The sequence below is a fragment of the Tachyglossus aculeatus genome, chromosome 2, assembly GCF_015852505.1.
Source record: "Tachyglossus aculeatus isolate mTacAcu1 chromosome 2, mTacAcu1.pri, whole genome shotgun sequence".
Taxonomy (NCBI): Eukaryota; Metazoa; Chordata; class Mammalia; order Monotremata; family Tachyglossidae; genus Tachyglossus; species Tachyglossus aculeatus.
Window position 1 is genome coordinate 27,541,754 of NC_052067.1, and position 17,310 is coordinate 27,559,063.

The following is a 17,310-nucleotide window of genomic DNA, read 5'->3' on the forward strand; positions in this document are numbered from 1 at the left end:
ATTGATTGGCCACACGCTGACACAGGCAAAGGAGTTAATAACCAACCAATATCTTTGCTGTGTTTCTAAACATGATTCCGTGGCAAATGAACCCTGGGGGATTTGGGAATCGGATCCCTTCCACATTAACCACCCAAAATAGGTTCCAATTTTTATTGGAAATTTTGTGAAAACAATGTTCACATAACTAAAACCTTGAAATTACTTTTGTTCCTTAAAAAATGAGTGCATCTCTATTATGTCCCTTAAATCAATCAATCAATCAGTGGTATTTACTGAGTGCTTACTATGTTCAGAGCACTGTACTAAGTGTTTGGGAGAGTACAACAGAATTACTGGACATATTCCCTTTTCCATAATGAGTTTAAAGTCTAAAAATAATTAAAGGTCATCATTAAATGTCTTAACACCATCTCTATTTCAAACAACACTAACAGTATTTTTTTTTTCAAACTTTCTTCAGAAGTCCAATATTTCAGCTCTGCTTTGCACCTGCCAAATGAACAGACTCTGGTCATAGCCTAGCTACCGTGGAAATGGGAGGGTTTTGTTCTTTCGTACATTATTCCTGTTCATACATCATATCGCCCCTGCAAATGGTTGTCAGAAATTACTAAGCCAGCAAAAATTTTGTTGGGCCTGAAACAGCCATAGTATTTCCCCTCATCTTCCTAATGCCACCCCTATCTCTTTCATGATAGAATGCCAGCCTGGGAGCCAGATGACCTGGGTTCTAATCCTGGTTCTGCCACTTGTCTGCTGTGTAACCTCAGGCAAGTCACTTAATTTCTCTGTGCCTTCTCATTTACCTCATCTGTAAAATGGGGATTATGACTGTGAGCCCTATTTGGGACAGGGATTGTATCCAACCTGATTAACTTGTATCTACCTCATTGCTTAGACCAGTGCTTGGCACATAGCATTTAACAAGTACCATAGCACTTGTGCAACAAACAGAAACTCTACCACTGGATTTAAGGGATTCAGTCAGCTTTCCCCCTCCTACTTAATCTCAGTCATCTTCCCCTACAACCCACATTACACACTTCATTCCTCTAACATTAACTTACTTTCTGTACCTCAATCTCATCTCTCACTGTCGATCCCTTTGTCATATCCTCCCTCTGACCTGGAACTCCTTCCTACTGCTTATCCAAAAGATCACAACTCTCCCCATCTTAAAAGCTCTAATACCACATCTCCTCCAAGAAGTCTTCCCTAACTAAGGTCTCATTTCCCAACTTTCCCTCTCTTCTGCATCATCTATGCATTTAGGGCTGCACTCCTAAGTGATGTTACCCCAGCCTCACATCACTTATGTACATATTCTTACACTGTATTGCTTCCCCTATCTGCAATTTATTTTAAAGTATGCTTCTCCTACTAGATGATAAGCACCTTGAAGTCAGGGATTATGTATACCAAATGTCTTGTACTTTCCCAAGCACTTAGTATGGTGCTCTGCACACAGCAAGAACTCAGTAAATACCATTGTTTGATTCGATCCATATGTAGATATCAATAAGAGCATTTAGATAAATATGCATAATGAGAATTTTGAACCAACTAAAGATGGTCTCACCTTAAATGTCACCTAAGAGCCTATTAACCACTAGCTGCTTTCCAACCAGGGGGAAAATTCCCACTTTGTAATGACTTCAAGCACAGTAGACACCACAAGCCCTTGACTCTTGGAGTAATTAAAAGAAATTCAATTTTTTTTCCTGCTCTTCTTAAAGGCACCTCAAGTTCTTGAGCAGCAGTAGATCTGGTACATTTACTTTTCATGAACAGCATGGATAGATTAGAGTTTGCTGAGGAAAAAAACCCTATCTCAGGGAAAATCTGGTTCTCACATTTTATTCAAGCTGCCAAGAAGAGTATCTGGGGAGCATTTTCAGTGTCAATTCAACAGTAAACCATGTTTCTGAAAGAGTAAATAAACATCATTTCCAGGAAAGGGTGGTGCACTCTGACAATATAAAAATCGCATTCATTCATTCAATCGTATTTATTGAGCATGTACTGTGTGCAGAGCACTGTACTAAGCACTTAGGAAGTCCAATCATATGCTAAAGTTAACCTAAAGACATGTGTGTATACTGACTAACTTTATAATGCCTTTAAAAATGCTTTTCTTTCATTTTTCGGACAATAAATTCAACTTCTTCACCATCAGCTTTATTTAAAAGAGCTATCACACTGAAGTTCCCTACGTCACACTGATCTTTTTTTCCACTTATTTGCACTAACGTTTTGAAACTAATCTCTTCTACTCCATTTTTTGTTCAGGTGACCTAGATTAACTTTATATTGATTCATTATGTACAGTGCTCTTTCTCCATATGAATCTTCAATGTAAAGCAAGGGGAAGCCTGCATTCATAGTCAAGAAAAATTGTTTTTCCCTAGCAGAAATTCTGCTATCGGCAACAACAGGTAAAAATATACCCCCAAACTTTGAGAATATGTTTGAATTTTAGAACTGCTTTTTTAAAAGCATACACAAGCCCAAAGGCAGACAATTTCCCTGCCCATAGTGAGTTTACAGTCTAGAGGGGTGGTGCTACTTTCCTCAAGGATGACAGGGTAACTTGGGGCTGAGCATTATTTTTGCTTAAATATAAAATCTAGGTTGCCAAAAAATACAAATTATTGACCATGAGGGTCTAAAATACATAAATTAGGCATAAGTCCTTCATGGAATATTACCACAAATTTAGATTAGAATGAACACCAGGAAGTCATCCTAGATTTTGCCACACACACACACACACACACACACACACACACACTCTCTCTCTCTCTCTCTCTCTCTCTCTCTCTCTCTCTCTCTCTCTCTCATATGTAATTTTTTTTTTCCCCTGGACTCAATCTGTTTGGTTCACTTCTAGTTTGGGCTGTAAAAATAGAGCTTGAAAGTAGAATCAGAGTAAATCAGAGTGAAATTTTCCATGCTGAGTAGTACAACTGAATAAATTCAGAGATCCGGAATTCTATCGGATATTGCAAGGAGCGGTTGCAGCCATTTGGCGTGCCTTGCTCTTTGATGTCTATGAGATGCTCTGTTTTGTGGCAACAGTAGACATACCAGACATAAAAAAGCAGCAGCATGGCTTAGTGGTTAGAGCATGGACTTGGGAGTGAGAAGGCCATGGATTCTAATTCCAGCTCCACCACTTGTCTGCTGTATGACCATGAGCAAGTCCTTTCACTTCTCTGGGCCTCAGGTACCTCACCTGTAAAATGGGGATTGAGACCATGAGCCCCTTGTGGGACAGGGACTGAGTCCAACTCGATTTGCTTGTATCCACTGTTCTCTTATGTTGTTGAGTCTTGTCTACCCTACGCTTAAAACAGTGCCTGGCACATAGCAAGCACTTAGCAAATACCATCATTATTATGGCCTCATTCATAAAGACCTTCCCTTTCTCTGTTCAGTTAGGATGCACAGCTAAACTATGAGAAAGGCCAAAATTTTTTTCTCTAGGCAACTTTGTTGGCTAGGTGTTCAAGATCATACTCATTAAGCATGTAACTGATACAAAATGGAGGTGGAGGCAAAGCCATAAAGGTCAACATCTCTGAAATTAAGCCTAACCACCAACAGTTTCCTTATGACAGATCATTTAAGTACAGAGAATGCATGTCTGAAAGTCTGTAGTCTTCTTTAAGTGGCTAAACTATGATGGGAGTCACTCTTTTTCTGAACATCCATCATGATGTTCATTCCCAATGGCTAACATTAAACATATAAATATTACTGTGATGAGTCCAGCACTACAATGCAATACAAATCATGTAATACCACCTGCTGTTCTTCAGAGAAAGGGTTTATAATCCATTATGAAAGGTCCAGGCAAGAAGACTGCCCAAAATAAAAAACAATAATTGGCAAAGAATTCCTGGAAAGAGTGTATCCTTTATGGGATATTCTACCTACACACAGCAAAGCACACGAATAAGTGACTTTTTTTTTTTTTAGAAGGAAAGCACAACCAGAGAAAGATAGTGGGTCTGGTATGAATTAATAAGGGCAATTGTCTTCAGTGGGAAGATGCACAATGAGTAAGGGTAAGAAGAGAGTAGGGGGAAGGAGGGTAGATGTATAGTCAGGTAGTCCATTTTGCTGTTCCTGGGAATAACTAAAGTCAGGCTATGCAGGTTAAGGCCAATGGTAACAGTGAGTTACAGCCACTCCTGTCAATGAGCTTTTCCACTGGCCTCCTCAACTTTCTGGAATTCCCCATGCACAATCAATCAACTGTATTTATTGAGCGGTTACTATGCGTAGAGCACTTTATTAAGTATTTGGGAGAATCCTACAGAATTTGCAGACACGTTCCCTGCCAATAATGAGCTTACAGTCTCGAGGGGGAGACAGACATTAATATGAATAATTTATAAGTAATTTAAAGATATGTACATAAGTGCTGTTGGGTTGGGGGTGGGGTAAATATCAAATGGATACCACACGGTACTACCAAATGGCACCACGGATACACAAGGATATCATCCATCCCAGCTCGCAAACACTAGTCAGTAGCCTTCTATTCTAAGTGTCCAAGGAGCTACAAATCTTTGATAGCATGAAATGATAACAATGATTTCTATTATACTTTATAACAACTGTAGTGTTTTTAACCCTTTACTATGTGTCAAGCACTGTTCTAAAAGCTAGGGTAGATCCAAGTTAATCAGGTCAAGCACAGTCCCTGTCCCAAATGGGGCTCACATTCTAAGTAAGAGAAAAGAAATATTTAATCCCCATTTTACAGCTGAGGAAACTGAGGCCCAGAGAAGTTAAGTGACTTGCACAAGGTCACAAAACAGGCAAGTGGAGGACCTAGAATTAGAACTCAGAAGATACCTAGTCCCGGGCTCCTTCCACTAGACTACCCTGCTTCCTATTAGTGACAAAGTGCATTCTCGCTGCACAGGTGGGATTTCCATCATATTGTGCAATAGGATTTGAGGTTTCACCATGGAAAACTCAACATAAACACATCACATTTTCAATTTGCTCAAACTCCAGGGCACAAGTTGGTAGAGACATAAATCCAGGGAACTCCTTACCATTGGCTTTAAAGCACTTAATAACCTTGCCCCTTCCTAACTCGCCTTGCTAATTTCCCACTATAACCCAGCCCATGCACTTCGCTCCTTACTCCTCAAAGATCTCCAGTGGTTGCCTATCAACCTTTGAATCAAGCAAAAACTCCTCACTCTTGGCTTCAAGGCTCTCCACCACCTCGCCCCCTCCTACCTCACCTCCCTTCACTCCTCCTTCAGCCCAGCCCGCACGCTCCGCTCCTCTGACGCTAACCTCCTCACTGTGCCTCATTCTCACTTGTCCCGCTGTTGACCCCCGGTCCATGTCCTACCTCTGGCCTGGAATGCCCTCCCTCCACACATTCACCAAACTAGCTCTCTTCCTCCCTTCAAAGGCCTTCCCATAGAACCCCCCCATTTTTCCTCTCCTCCTCCCCTCCCCACTGCCCCCCTCCCTCTGCCCTACCCTCTTCCCCTCCCAACAGCACATGTATATATTTGTACATATTTATTAGTCTATTTTATTTGTACACATTTATTACTCAATTTATTTTATCACTGATGTGTATATAGCTATACTTCTATTTATTATGATGGTATTGACACCTGTCTACTTGTTTTGTTTTCTGTCTTCCCCTTCTAGACTGTGAGCCCGTTGTTGGTTAGAGACCGCCTCTATATGTTGCCGATTTGTACTTCCCAAACGCTTAGTACAGTGCTCTGCACACAGTAAGCGCTCAATAAATACGATTGAATGAATGAACTCAGAAGTGTACTTGGAATCAGCATTCCTGTACAGCAACTTTGAAACAAAGTCAGCTTGATGCACTATCATGCAAATTAGGAGAGGAGGCGGTGGCAAAGGCACTCAGGATCAAGAGAATGAAGAAATTACAGGAGGAGAAAATGATACCAGAGAAGAGCTCAATCTTCAGCTGTAAAAACTCAATCACAGATGCATCCCAAACTTCTGAGAGCAATAGGTACACCAGGAACCTTTCCAGGAGCAAGGACTTTCCACATGACCTAATCTTGGTGCTCCACAGGATTCATTGTGCCAGATAGAGGGATGGAAGGGGAGGCAGAAAGAGCAAGCAGTACTGTTTTCCAAGGACTTGAAAGAAAGGAGAAAACTTGACGGGGACGGAGGAGGAGTAATTCCTTTTTCTTAGGGGCACTGCGGTTCATGAATGGAACCTAAAGCTCCCACATACAGAGTTCTGCTGTGAAGGTGAAAAATATTTTTCTCCAACTCTGCTCAGCAACCCAGGTCAAAGGAAAGGGCTAAAGAGGCAAAATAAAGACTCAGGGAGGATGAATTGGGCTGAAAATATCCTGAATATTTTTTGACAATTCTTGTATATTTTCAGAGAAAACATCCATATGGCCTTTGCTATACAATGCTAGGTTGTCATTTTACATGTAGCTTGTTGAATTATGAAACATTTTTCCATATACATTCCATTTTTCCATATATAGTCCATATATACATATTTCCTTTGTAAAATGTTATAAAATCCATTCCTAGTAAAACACAAGCTTCCTAAAAGTCCTTCCACTTTAACACACTTTTCAGGAACATATTTGTCTGTGCCTAAGTCTAGATGTAGATCTTAATTCTCAGGGATCACTGACTATGTGCATGTTTGCATTACTCTCTCTATGTGTGTGTGTGTGTGTGTCTGTGTGTCTGTGTAATAATAATAATAATAACTGTCTACATTTTCACTTATACTATGGAGATGACCCTGCCTCCCTGGGAAAGTGGGGCATGCCTTGGTCAACAGGATGGTTTTCCAAAACCCTGGGTGTCCCTTCAGGTTCTCAGCAGTGTAGCACTCTTGTAATGATGGTGCCACATTGGACACACTCTAGTACACTCCATGCTATCCATGTATAGTGTATCCACACTATCCGTGGGGCCACGGATAGTGACACAGGAACGCTGGCCAACTGGTTCCTGGTCTGGAGCTCCACACCACACCATGAACGTACGAAGACACTAGACATGGTGAAGATTCCAAGGGCCCGTGCCATCTTTCAGGGCTTCTGCTGCCCTTAGAGAGCACACAAGGAGTACAGTTGTCAAGAAAAGCAGGGATGGTCCTTGAAACCCCAACAGCACAACTTTTGGTTTGGGAGCATTATGGAGGCCTGGAAGACAGGCAGCAAACACCAAAGTTTTTTTTTTTTAATTTTTCATTTTTAATTAGAGGCAATATTCCACTCCCACAAGTTCATTATATAAATGAGGCTTACTATGAACCTATATTTCTATATATGTATACCATGGCAAAGGTAAAGGAAAACTATATAAGTATATATTTCAAATATATAAAAATGAATATACACAGGACAACTATGTATATTAAACCCATACAATTATGTGAGACTGAATGATATATATACATATTAAGTTATTATTTAATAATATCTATATAGTGGTGCAGTTGGTATTCCAAGATTTCACATTACTGTGCTGAGAACCACCTCCTGCCCTTGTCCATTTTGGGATAGCAGAGATCCTAAAAGACTGTATGGGTCATTGGAACCTTTCACAGTGTCCAGTTACTGTGCACATATCCACATAAAGTATAAAGTTAGTCTTCAATCCATCACTATATTGTGCAGATCACAGTATTAAGTGGTTGGGAATTCGTAGAAAATATTGCTGACCTCAAGGGATTTACAGTCTAGAAGGGGATACAGGCACTAAAATAAAATTATAAATAGGAGGAAAAGGAAGTATGATCATGACCTAGTGCTTAAGTAACTATACCTAAGATATGTACAAAAATGCCACAGAAGGTTTTGAGTACTTATATGGGACAGCAGAGCTGACCATAGGAATAGTGAACTTCTATAGATATACAGTATGCTTCACATATATTTGCATGTACTGAATTTTCCCTGGCCAATTTTCATAGATTTCCACTGAACAGAGAGCCACTCTGAAGATGTCTATTGAAACCTAGGTAAATTGACCAAAAGCACCTCAGAGGAACAGCCCACATATAAATCCCTTAAAATCCTAAGTTTTGAAATCTAATTTTACGTAGGAAGTCTCCCCAACCTCTCTCTACCCGAAAAATCATCTGTCCAAGTGAGCTGAAAGTAAACTCATCATTACTTTAAAAAAACTTAGGCAAAAAGAACATTTCTCCATAGCAAAGTTGCATCACATTTTTTGATAATACAGCATCACGCTCATGGTGATCATTCTTATGTTTGCAAATTAACTCCCAAACAAAATGTGGGACTTAGTGTGTCCAACTCTTCATTAAGCTCTTCTACACAGTACACATTAGTCAACGAAAGCCAAGGGAAATTATAAGGACACTAAACAGAGGTCATAAAGCTCCTTTTAGACTTTGGGAAGGGGAAAACTGGAGAAATAAGTGCTCCTTCCTATCCCAAATCCTGTGGTTATACTTCTTTATATCCCAGGTTGGCTTTAGGTATAATTAAGACCACCCAACTTCAAAACCCAAGTGATTTTTTTTAAAAATTGGAGCCATCTTCTAAAGATGCAGACCCTCTATGCTAACTCATCATGTTCCAAAACCCAAGATTTTCCCAACACCATATAAAATGTCAGAGCCTGAAACTCCAACTTATTCAAAGGGGGAAGTTGGTAAAATTCATTCTGTATTCCTTCCTGAAATTCTCTCCAAATTTCCTTCATCTTGCTTTTCATTTGGCACAGAGACGCTATATAGGAACACCCCCTTCCTTTAAGTAGTAGGCACTGTACCAACACAGAATCAAATGTCACCGCACTAGGCTCTCAAGTTTAGCTAAAAGACAGTGGGAGGATGGGGAGAGCTCAGAACAAACCAGGTACACAGAATATGGCTGTCATATTCTGACATGAGTTACAAGGCTTCATAGTTCAAGATATGCTTCTACATAAGGTCCATGTCCTTTAATCCACAACAGTCGATGGCTGCAGAATGTTACTGAACCCATCATCTGTCCCTTCCACGAAACACTATCTTGTGAGTGGGACAGTGAACATTTTCTGGACATTAAACCAGAAAAAAAATCCTCCACTTAAATACATTGGAGTTAAACCAACATCATTTTAAAAGAGGTTCAAAGGCCAAAAATGCTTAACGATATTTTCCAGCATCTAACAACCTATAAAAAGAACACACAGTAAAATAAAGCAGAACCACAATGAAAGGCACATACAAACGGGCTGTCATCCAACTTTTACAAACATTTTTGGCACATAAAAGTTTCCAAGTTCCCCTAAATTCAAATATGACTAATTCTCACTAATGGGGATGTGGCATAACTTGGTGCCAAACAGTCTCCTAAAGTTCACCAGAACTATGATGTTGGACTTCCTTGAAGACCTCAAACTTCTGACTACCTGCTTTGATGCAGAGGGATTGTGATGGAAGAGGAGCAAACTCAAAGTGAAACTGAAGATAGGCAGGTTTTGAAAGCTGTCAATCTCCTTTATCTTTAGAGAATCCCTGAACCACTGGGATGTTTTCTCTATTAGTGGGTGGTATGTTTTTATTTCACTGGTGGTATGGCACTACATGGACTACTTTTGTTTCTTCTCTCCTTTCTCCTTATCCTATCCTCTTTCCACTGTCAGGCAGAATTACATGCAGGCCCACACACAAGCATACATTTAGCAGATATCTTCCTGAATTTCTCTTTCCATATCTGCAATTGACTGAATATTTTATAATGTAAAGTTCTTGAGATATGGGACCTTGTTTTTCTAAATACACCATCCATCATTCAAGACTACATAAATGCTAAATGATAACTCCTTGCACCTAGGGAATTAGTTCAGTCTCACCAATAAAACTTTCTATTGAAGACACAATACACAGAACTCAGTTCCAATCTTGATCAGCCGTAACTGAACTGCCCCTTTTCTATTCCCCGGCCCCTGACTGTAAGTCCCATGTGGGTCAAGGACTGTGTCTGACCTGATTATCTTTCATTTACCCCAGCACTTCGTATAGTGCTTGATTTGTAGTAAGTGCTTCATAATATCATCACCATCATCATATAAATCATTATTATCATTTATAACCAGAAGATGATTAAAGATAGAATAATAATAATGATGATTATGATGGTATTTGTTAAGTGCTTATTATTATGCCAGGCACTGTACCAAGCACTGGGGTGGATACAAGCAAATCGGGTTGGGCACAGTCCCTGTGCCACTTGGGGCTCACGGTCTTAATCCCCATTTCACAGATGAGGCAAATGAGGCACAGAGAAGTTAAGTGACTTGCCCAAGGCCACACAGCAGACAAGTAGTGGAGCCGGCATTAGAACCCATGATCGACTGAGTCTCAGGCCTGTACTCTCTCCACTACGCCATAATGCTTCCCACCGCAGGTTCCCCCACTGCATTTCTGATTCTGATCTACCTTTCTCTGAGCCGGAAAATGCCATGATGAGAGACACCCCAAAGCACAAGTAGTTAGAATTGAGCATGAAATTCAGACATGCAATGTACATATCCAAGGAGGCACAGAGGAATATAGCTAGTATGCACGGAATTATACTAATAATCCCGTATGGACCCTAAACAGTTAAGGTGGAACTGTTATTCAGGAAGGAAAGCTTAGCATAAAACCTGAATCAAGGAACACTGGGCAATCTCACAGGTAAAATAGCATAAATATCCTAGCAGAAAACTTATTGTTGGAATGCTTGTTTTCATCCTTGCATTATCTTTTGGTCTTCTTTCTTACTCAAGCTTAACATTCCTTTGCCCTCAAGCACACATTTTATTAGGTGTTATTACTATGGAACACCTATGCTTCCCCAAAACATCGGGACTCTTAAAATCCTTTTAACTTTGTTTTACCAAGAAACCTTCTTCTATGTGTTACTCAGGAACCAGGAACTTGAAAAAAATCACTACGAAATCACTCCTACTGCACCCCCAAATGGAGACACAGTTTAGAGCTGGCTCACTGGACTGCCAATCACAGTCTGATCCTAACATGGTTTTGCAATCAGGTGACAAAGTAACATCATCATCATCAATCGCATTTATTGAGCGCTTACTGTGTGCAGAGCACTGTACTAAGCGCTTGGGAAGTACAAATTGGCAACATATAGAGACAGTCCCTACCCAACAGTGGGCAAGGGAGTTCGTTTAACTGCATAATCCACTTCCATTACACTTCACTGTGGCCCATTCCTTCACTTCTAGAGGAGGCAGCAGCCACTCACGCAGCTGCCAAAGCAAACCAGCCAACTTTTTCACTGACTCACCTGGTGGCAGCCGCTGGCAGGAAACAGGACCCAGAGGTAGCAAGGGGATACTTAACCAGGGAAGAAAGCAGGATTAAGCTTCGTGGGATCAAAGCCATGATGTTTGTGACTTGGCTCTCTGCTCCCTTAGCTGACAGCAGCCCTTTTAAAGGGAAATGCCAGCCAGAGATACATCATGCACTAATGGTCAGGAAGCATCCACGTGGCTGATAAGGACCAACTGGGCTGCTTCTCTACCAGTTTCTGATTGTAAAGAACACGGTTTACCCATTTATCAAATGGCCTCCTCTGATGAGCTTAGAAGCCATTTTGAACTTCCAGTGAGCTCTGAAGGGCAGAGAATACCAACAGCAATTATTTCAACCAGGTCAATCCTGGGCAGAAAAGGAGACAGAGGGCACAGGAGACATAACAGCACTGCAGTTTTGCTTAGCCTTAAAAAATAAGGTGAAGTGTATCACAAATTACAAAGAGTCCCTCAAAGGCAAAGTCTACGTTGTTCTTTTGGCAAAGTAAGTTAGCTCAGTAACAGGCTGAGCTGGATTTCCTGGTATGAATTCAAGCTACGACTGAGAAGAAGGATCACTTTGGACAGTATTTTGGGAAAGTTTACTCAGAATCTCAACAGGGACAACCCTCAAAGATGTAACAATATTGAGTTTGGGTTTCTCTCCACACAGTCTGGATACAGTAGAGAAATGGGTTAATCCAAAAAGAGAGGAGCACATTATGAATTGGCAGCCAAGGGCTCCTGGGAATTAGAAACATTGGCTTTCAGCAGCAGAAGCAGCAACCTGACTTCAGGGGTCAGAAATTCAGTTACGTCTAGGGCTTTTTGTGGCACATTGACCAATTAGGAGTCTGACTGCCAACACGATTCTTCATCTATCTGCCTTATGGTTGACCTGTTCCAGGTCTGTTGAATTTCAACCACCATCACTTATTGCTCTTTGTTTCTGCATTTCATTAAAACCTAATACAGAATCAAATAAAGCAGACAGAACCTAATTCAGCCTGGAGAAATGTAAAGAAGTTTCCAGATGGCAATTGTGAGCCCAGACCTAGACACAGAACTCTAAAGCGAAGCAACACTGCCTAGGATGGTGAGAAAGCAGACTTGAATCCAGGTCATCAATTTGCCTTTGGTGACTAAATAAACAAAACACATCATCTGTGGCACTTACTTGCAGGTGATGGGGTGCTGCAGCCGCTGGTGGGTGGGTGGCCGTGAAGTCCATGGAGGGATGGGAGTGGGAGTCCACCAATGACCGGAGGGAAGAGTAATGGATAAGGAGCAGTGGGATAATGATTCATATGTCCGTTCACGGCTGGTACTGGACATGTGTGGCTACTGGTGGTCATGTTAAAATCTCATAAAAACACCAGTTGGACGGGTACTGTGCGGCATCACTTCAAGTCCAGATTCACGTAGCTTTGTGTGGCCGTGGAATAAAGGATTGAGTTCTGAGCTGCCGATGACACACAGCTCAATGCTTCAGTTCAGGAATTCTGTGGCTTGGTCATCATGCTGGGCAGAATATGGCCAGTCTGTCCCTTTACCTATTCTGTGAACACAAGGTATAATCCAACTTCCTGATAAAGTGCTTAGGAGAAGTAGAACCTTCACGGATCTGGGCTGATGGACCCTGAAATGAAAAGAAAGGTGTACACAGATATAACAGGCTGCAAATTCTTTGGTTTCCTGCTTTTTGTATTAAGAAAGGCCCCTAGCATTTCCTGAATATTCTTTTACACTTCACACCTAAAGCAACTTTTTATTTCAAGGCAGGAAATTGATATGCCCATTTCACTAAGCAAACTGCTATTATGAAAGGACAAATATACTGCAACTCCAAGTGAAGCTAGGTTTAACAGGGATGTTACAACTTTCAATCATTGGGGAGATATAACAATACCCTGCCTTTACAGAGAAGCCTTTTGGCAAGGACAATGGGCATAACCAAGTATTGATTATCCTACGTACCAAGGCACAGGCTGTCATTAAGAGTTTAAATCCACAGATATCAACCCACATGCAGCAAATAACATCAACCAACCTTGCTGCTAAGTCTTTTTTTGTGGGACAAAAATGGAGGATAAAGGGCCCAGGTAATCCAAGACTGGGGATTGTATACCTCTTGTATAGGAGTTTCTTATACTGTTAATTCTAATGACACTTCTGGGAGTAAGGGTGTAAGGACTTTTTATTTCTATGAAGAAAAAGCCAACAGAATAATTCCAGGATATTTGCTTCAGGTCACTCCTGGTGTTGGTGCAGTAGTAGTCATAGCATTATTTGAGCACCTCCTGAATCCACTGTACTCTACTAAGGGCTTGGGAGGTATGACATGAGAACAAAACAAGTTCCCTGTCCATAAGGAATTTATACTCTAATGTGATGAAAACGGAAATATCAAATATGCATATAATCATAAAAATTGGGGGGATGTCCAGAAATTAATACAGAATCAATGATTCTCACTTTCAGACTATTCTCTTTTTAGTGTAGTAACACCCAAGTAGAGTTACATTCAGAAAAATTTCCATGTCCATAACTCTGGAGCCAAACTTTCCTCATGCATGAGCAGAAGAAGTTTCTCTCACATACCTATTGTATGAGCATTTGTTAACTTTCCAATGCAGAGAGAAACTAGCATTTTACCACAGCTTTCAGTCTGAAGTTTCAGTTTCAATCTGAACAATAACCACAGCAAAAACTGCCACCTTGTTAGCTATAGGATTCTGAGAAATATTAGGGGTCTTAAAAATTACTTCATTTTGTATTTTTTTTTGCATGCAGTACTAATCTTCCAATAGAGAAACAGCCCAAAAATCAGTAAGTTTTTCAAGATAATAATGATAATAATAATTATGATATTTGTTAAGTGCTTACTATATGTCAAGCACTGTACTACACACCGGGATTGATACAAAATAATCTGGTCCCACATGGGATTTACAGTCTAAATAGGAGGGAGAAGAGTTATTAAATCCTCATTTTGAGGAGTAAGGGTAAGAGTAAGTAAGAGTAAGGGCCCGGAAGTCAGAGGACGTGGATTCTAATCCCTGCTCTGCTCCTTGCCTGCTGTGAGACCTATGGCAAGACACTTAACTTTTCTAGGCTTCAGATACCTCATCTGTAAAATGGGGATTAAATCTTCCGATTTAGATTGTGAGCCCCATATAGGACAGGGACTGTTTGCAACCTGTTTGTCTTGTAACTATCTCAGCACTCAGTAGTGCCTGGCACACAGTAAGTGTTTAAGTTCCACAAAAAAAGTTCTTACTAGGTGATCTGCACAGAGTTAAGTGCTCAATAAATACCATTAATTGATAGATCCTCCTAATGAGCTGGCTAACTACAGGTATTAATTAGAGCCATTGCTTTCCATCTTCCACCTCCCAGGAACAACTGGGTTGCAGGCCCTTGGGGCCCAGTTGCTCTGTGGGATCAGCAAACAGTCCCATTCCACCATTCTCCATTTTCAAAGCCCCAAGTCCACTTAGAATTGAGAATATTTGCCATAAGATGTCCCACTTCCAAGCATGAAACCGAGAACTCGGAGCATTTTTGGAGGCTGATTCTGAAGTTGCTCCAGAAATACCTGTTCATAAATGCTCATATCTTTGTTGGTGTAACTGAGGCCATCTATGACTACATTGGGACTCCACAAACTCTGATCATGCCAGTGGCTCTATGCTGGATTCATGTTTGTATGTGACAGAAGCTAAGCATAGGGGGAAATCGCTTACCCCTATTCCTTTGGAAATAATAATGATAATGATGGTATTTGTTAAGTGCTTACTATGTGCCAAGCACTGTTCTAAGCGCTGAAGCAGATACAAGGTAATCAGTTTGTCCCATGTGGGGCTCACAGTCTTAATCCCCATTTTACAGACGAGGTAACTGAGGCAGAGTGACTGAGGCAGGTGACTTGCCCAAGTCACACAGCTAAATGGCAGAGTCTGAAGTAGAACCCACGACCTCTGACTCCCAAACCCGTGCTTTTTCCCCTAAACCATGCGCTTGTGCTTAAGTCATTGAAACGGCACAAATGCCACCTGATAAGGTTATTTCTTATGCTAAAATTGCCTTCTTGGAGGCATTATGAAAAAAGGATGTAGCGGATTATGGTCATTTTGGTATTCCAAGACTCAAAACTCTTGATTTCACCTTCTGCTTGCATGCCTGGCTTAAGCCTGGTTCAATCCTCATCTACCTGGGGTAAAGGAGAAGCTAGAAGGAAAAATCCACAAAGAGTAGAAAGGAGAAAACAATTTATCTATTTGAAAAATCACTTGAAAACCCCTCTCTGGCCAGTAGCACACTGAGAAACTAGATGGCCACTTCTGAAAAGCGTTGATAGTCATACCCCAGGATTGATAAGGTTGGGTGGAACAACGCTTGCTAATAACAGAAATACCATCCCAATGAGCAAGTCACTCTCCTGAATGCTCTTTAAAGACTGCCTGTATCAAACCCTTCAGGTTTGTGGGGAAAGGAAACTTGCTTCAAGGAGTTTGAGGATTTGATTAAACCCTCAGATGGGGATCTGAATAGTTAGGAGACCTGGACACCTGAAATTGGTAGACCATGGTTAATATGGGGAAAGATGGAAGGTGGAAGAAACTGCTCTTTGCTCTGTTGCCTTTAAGGGAAATCTATTTGTCCACCTGTGAAAGGATAGTGACAATTCCTTTGGAAAAAATTAATGTCCCTGCTTTCTTGTACCTTAATGTTAATGCTATCCTGCCTGCTGCTGTACTTAAAAATGGAAGAAGATGAATAAAGGTCAGAGAGTAAAGCAACTTGTGATATAACAGAGCACTCCCTACTCTATTTTCAGAGCGAATTTAGAAAGCGTATGGGCAAATCTATGCATGTGTGTGAGTGTCTTTTCAGGGGCCTGGAGTTGAGTCTCTGTTGCTAAAAGGACAGACTTCTAGTAAAGCTGTTTTTTAAATTATCATATACTTTTAGGCAAATATTACTTCTCTGCAAATATACAGTACTCAGCATAAATTCAAGTATAAACAGCCAGTAGTATTTGTTGCTTTTCCAGAATAAAAAGAAATGAGGTTGTAAGGGAGGAAACTTCCTAAGTATAGGGTATTGCTGCTCTCCTATTAAATCAGCTTTGTTACACTCAGATAACAGCCTATTTCAGATAAGCCAAAGAAAGGCAAAAAAGAGAATCAGAAATTGAAGTCACCCAAGAGCTTTTTGACCTCATTGTTAGGAGGATAGTGAAACAAAAATATGAATCAAACTAATCCATTAAGTTGACCAGGCCCGACTCTTTTTCTAAAGAGATCCCTTCGGAGAGACAAATAAACACGTAGAGAATTTCAATTGCTGCTTCTGCATCAGGAGGAAACCATTTGGCCTAGAAAAGAGTCTATTATTAAAACCATGAGCAAAAAGGTTCCTAAGACCCCCTGCAAACCTATTGTCCTGAAGTGTGATTTATTCACAAATCCAAAGGAATTGATGGCCAGAAAACTAATGGGGAAAAAAACACACCACACAGAGTTACTTCTTCAACTGTAGGAGTCCAATTTTACCATTATTCATGGCTAGGTGGTAAACATAGCTTCTTAGCTAAGTTCATTCCAATTTCAGTGGCTGAATATTGGTCTCATAAAAATGATTGTAAGAAAGAAGGAATAATGGCCTTGTTTTGACCAGGGGAATTTCCTTGTAGGTTCCTAAAGAGTTCTTCCTACTGCAGAGTAGGGGCCTTCCTGGAGTATGTGCACAGGTCTGGGAACAGAACATGGAAGGGTGGAGCAATCAGAACAGATGCGAGAGACAGAGAGAGAGACACAAAGAGTGAAAATGGGATATCAGAGTCATATGGAAAGATAGAGGAAGAGGAAGAGACAGGTCTAGAGGTAGAAGCACACACTTCAAGAAGTTAAGGATAAAAAGAAGCTCTGCCCACCACTGGCACTAAAGAGCAGTGATGATAATGGAGAAAGGAAATTATTTTTT

At 40.7% G+C, this 17,310-nt stretch overlaps 1 protein-coding gene across 1 annotated transcript in view; it reads right to left on the reverse strand.

The window, feature by feature from the left end:
- The window catches only part of RARB (retinoic acid receptor beta), a 512,522-nt gene that overhangs the window by 291,661 nt on the left and 203,551 nt on the right, over positions 1-17,310 (reverse strand). Inside the window, exon 3 of the mRNA XM_038767604.1 lies at positions 12,500-12,961. Within this exon, the coding sequence (XP_038623532.1) occupies positions 12,500-12,677 (178 nt within the window). The 5' untranslated portion in view covers positions 12,678-12,961. The remainder of the gene's footprint in view (positions 1-12,499; positions 12,962-17,310) is intronic.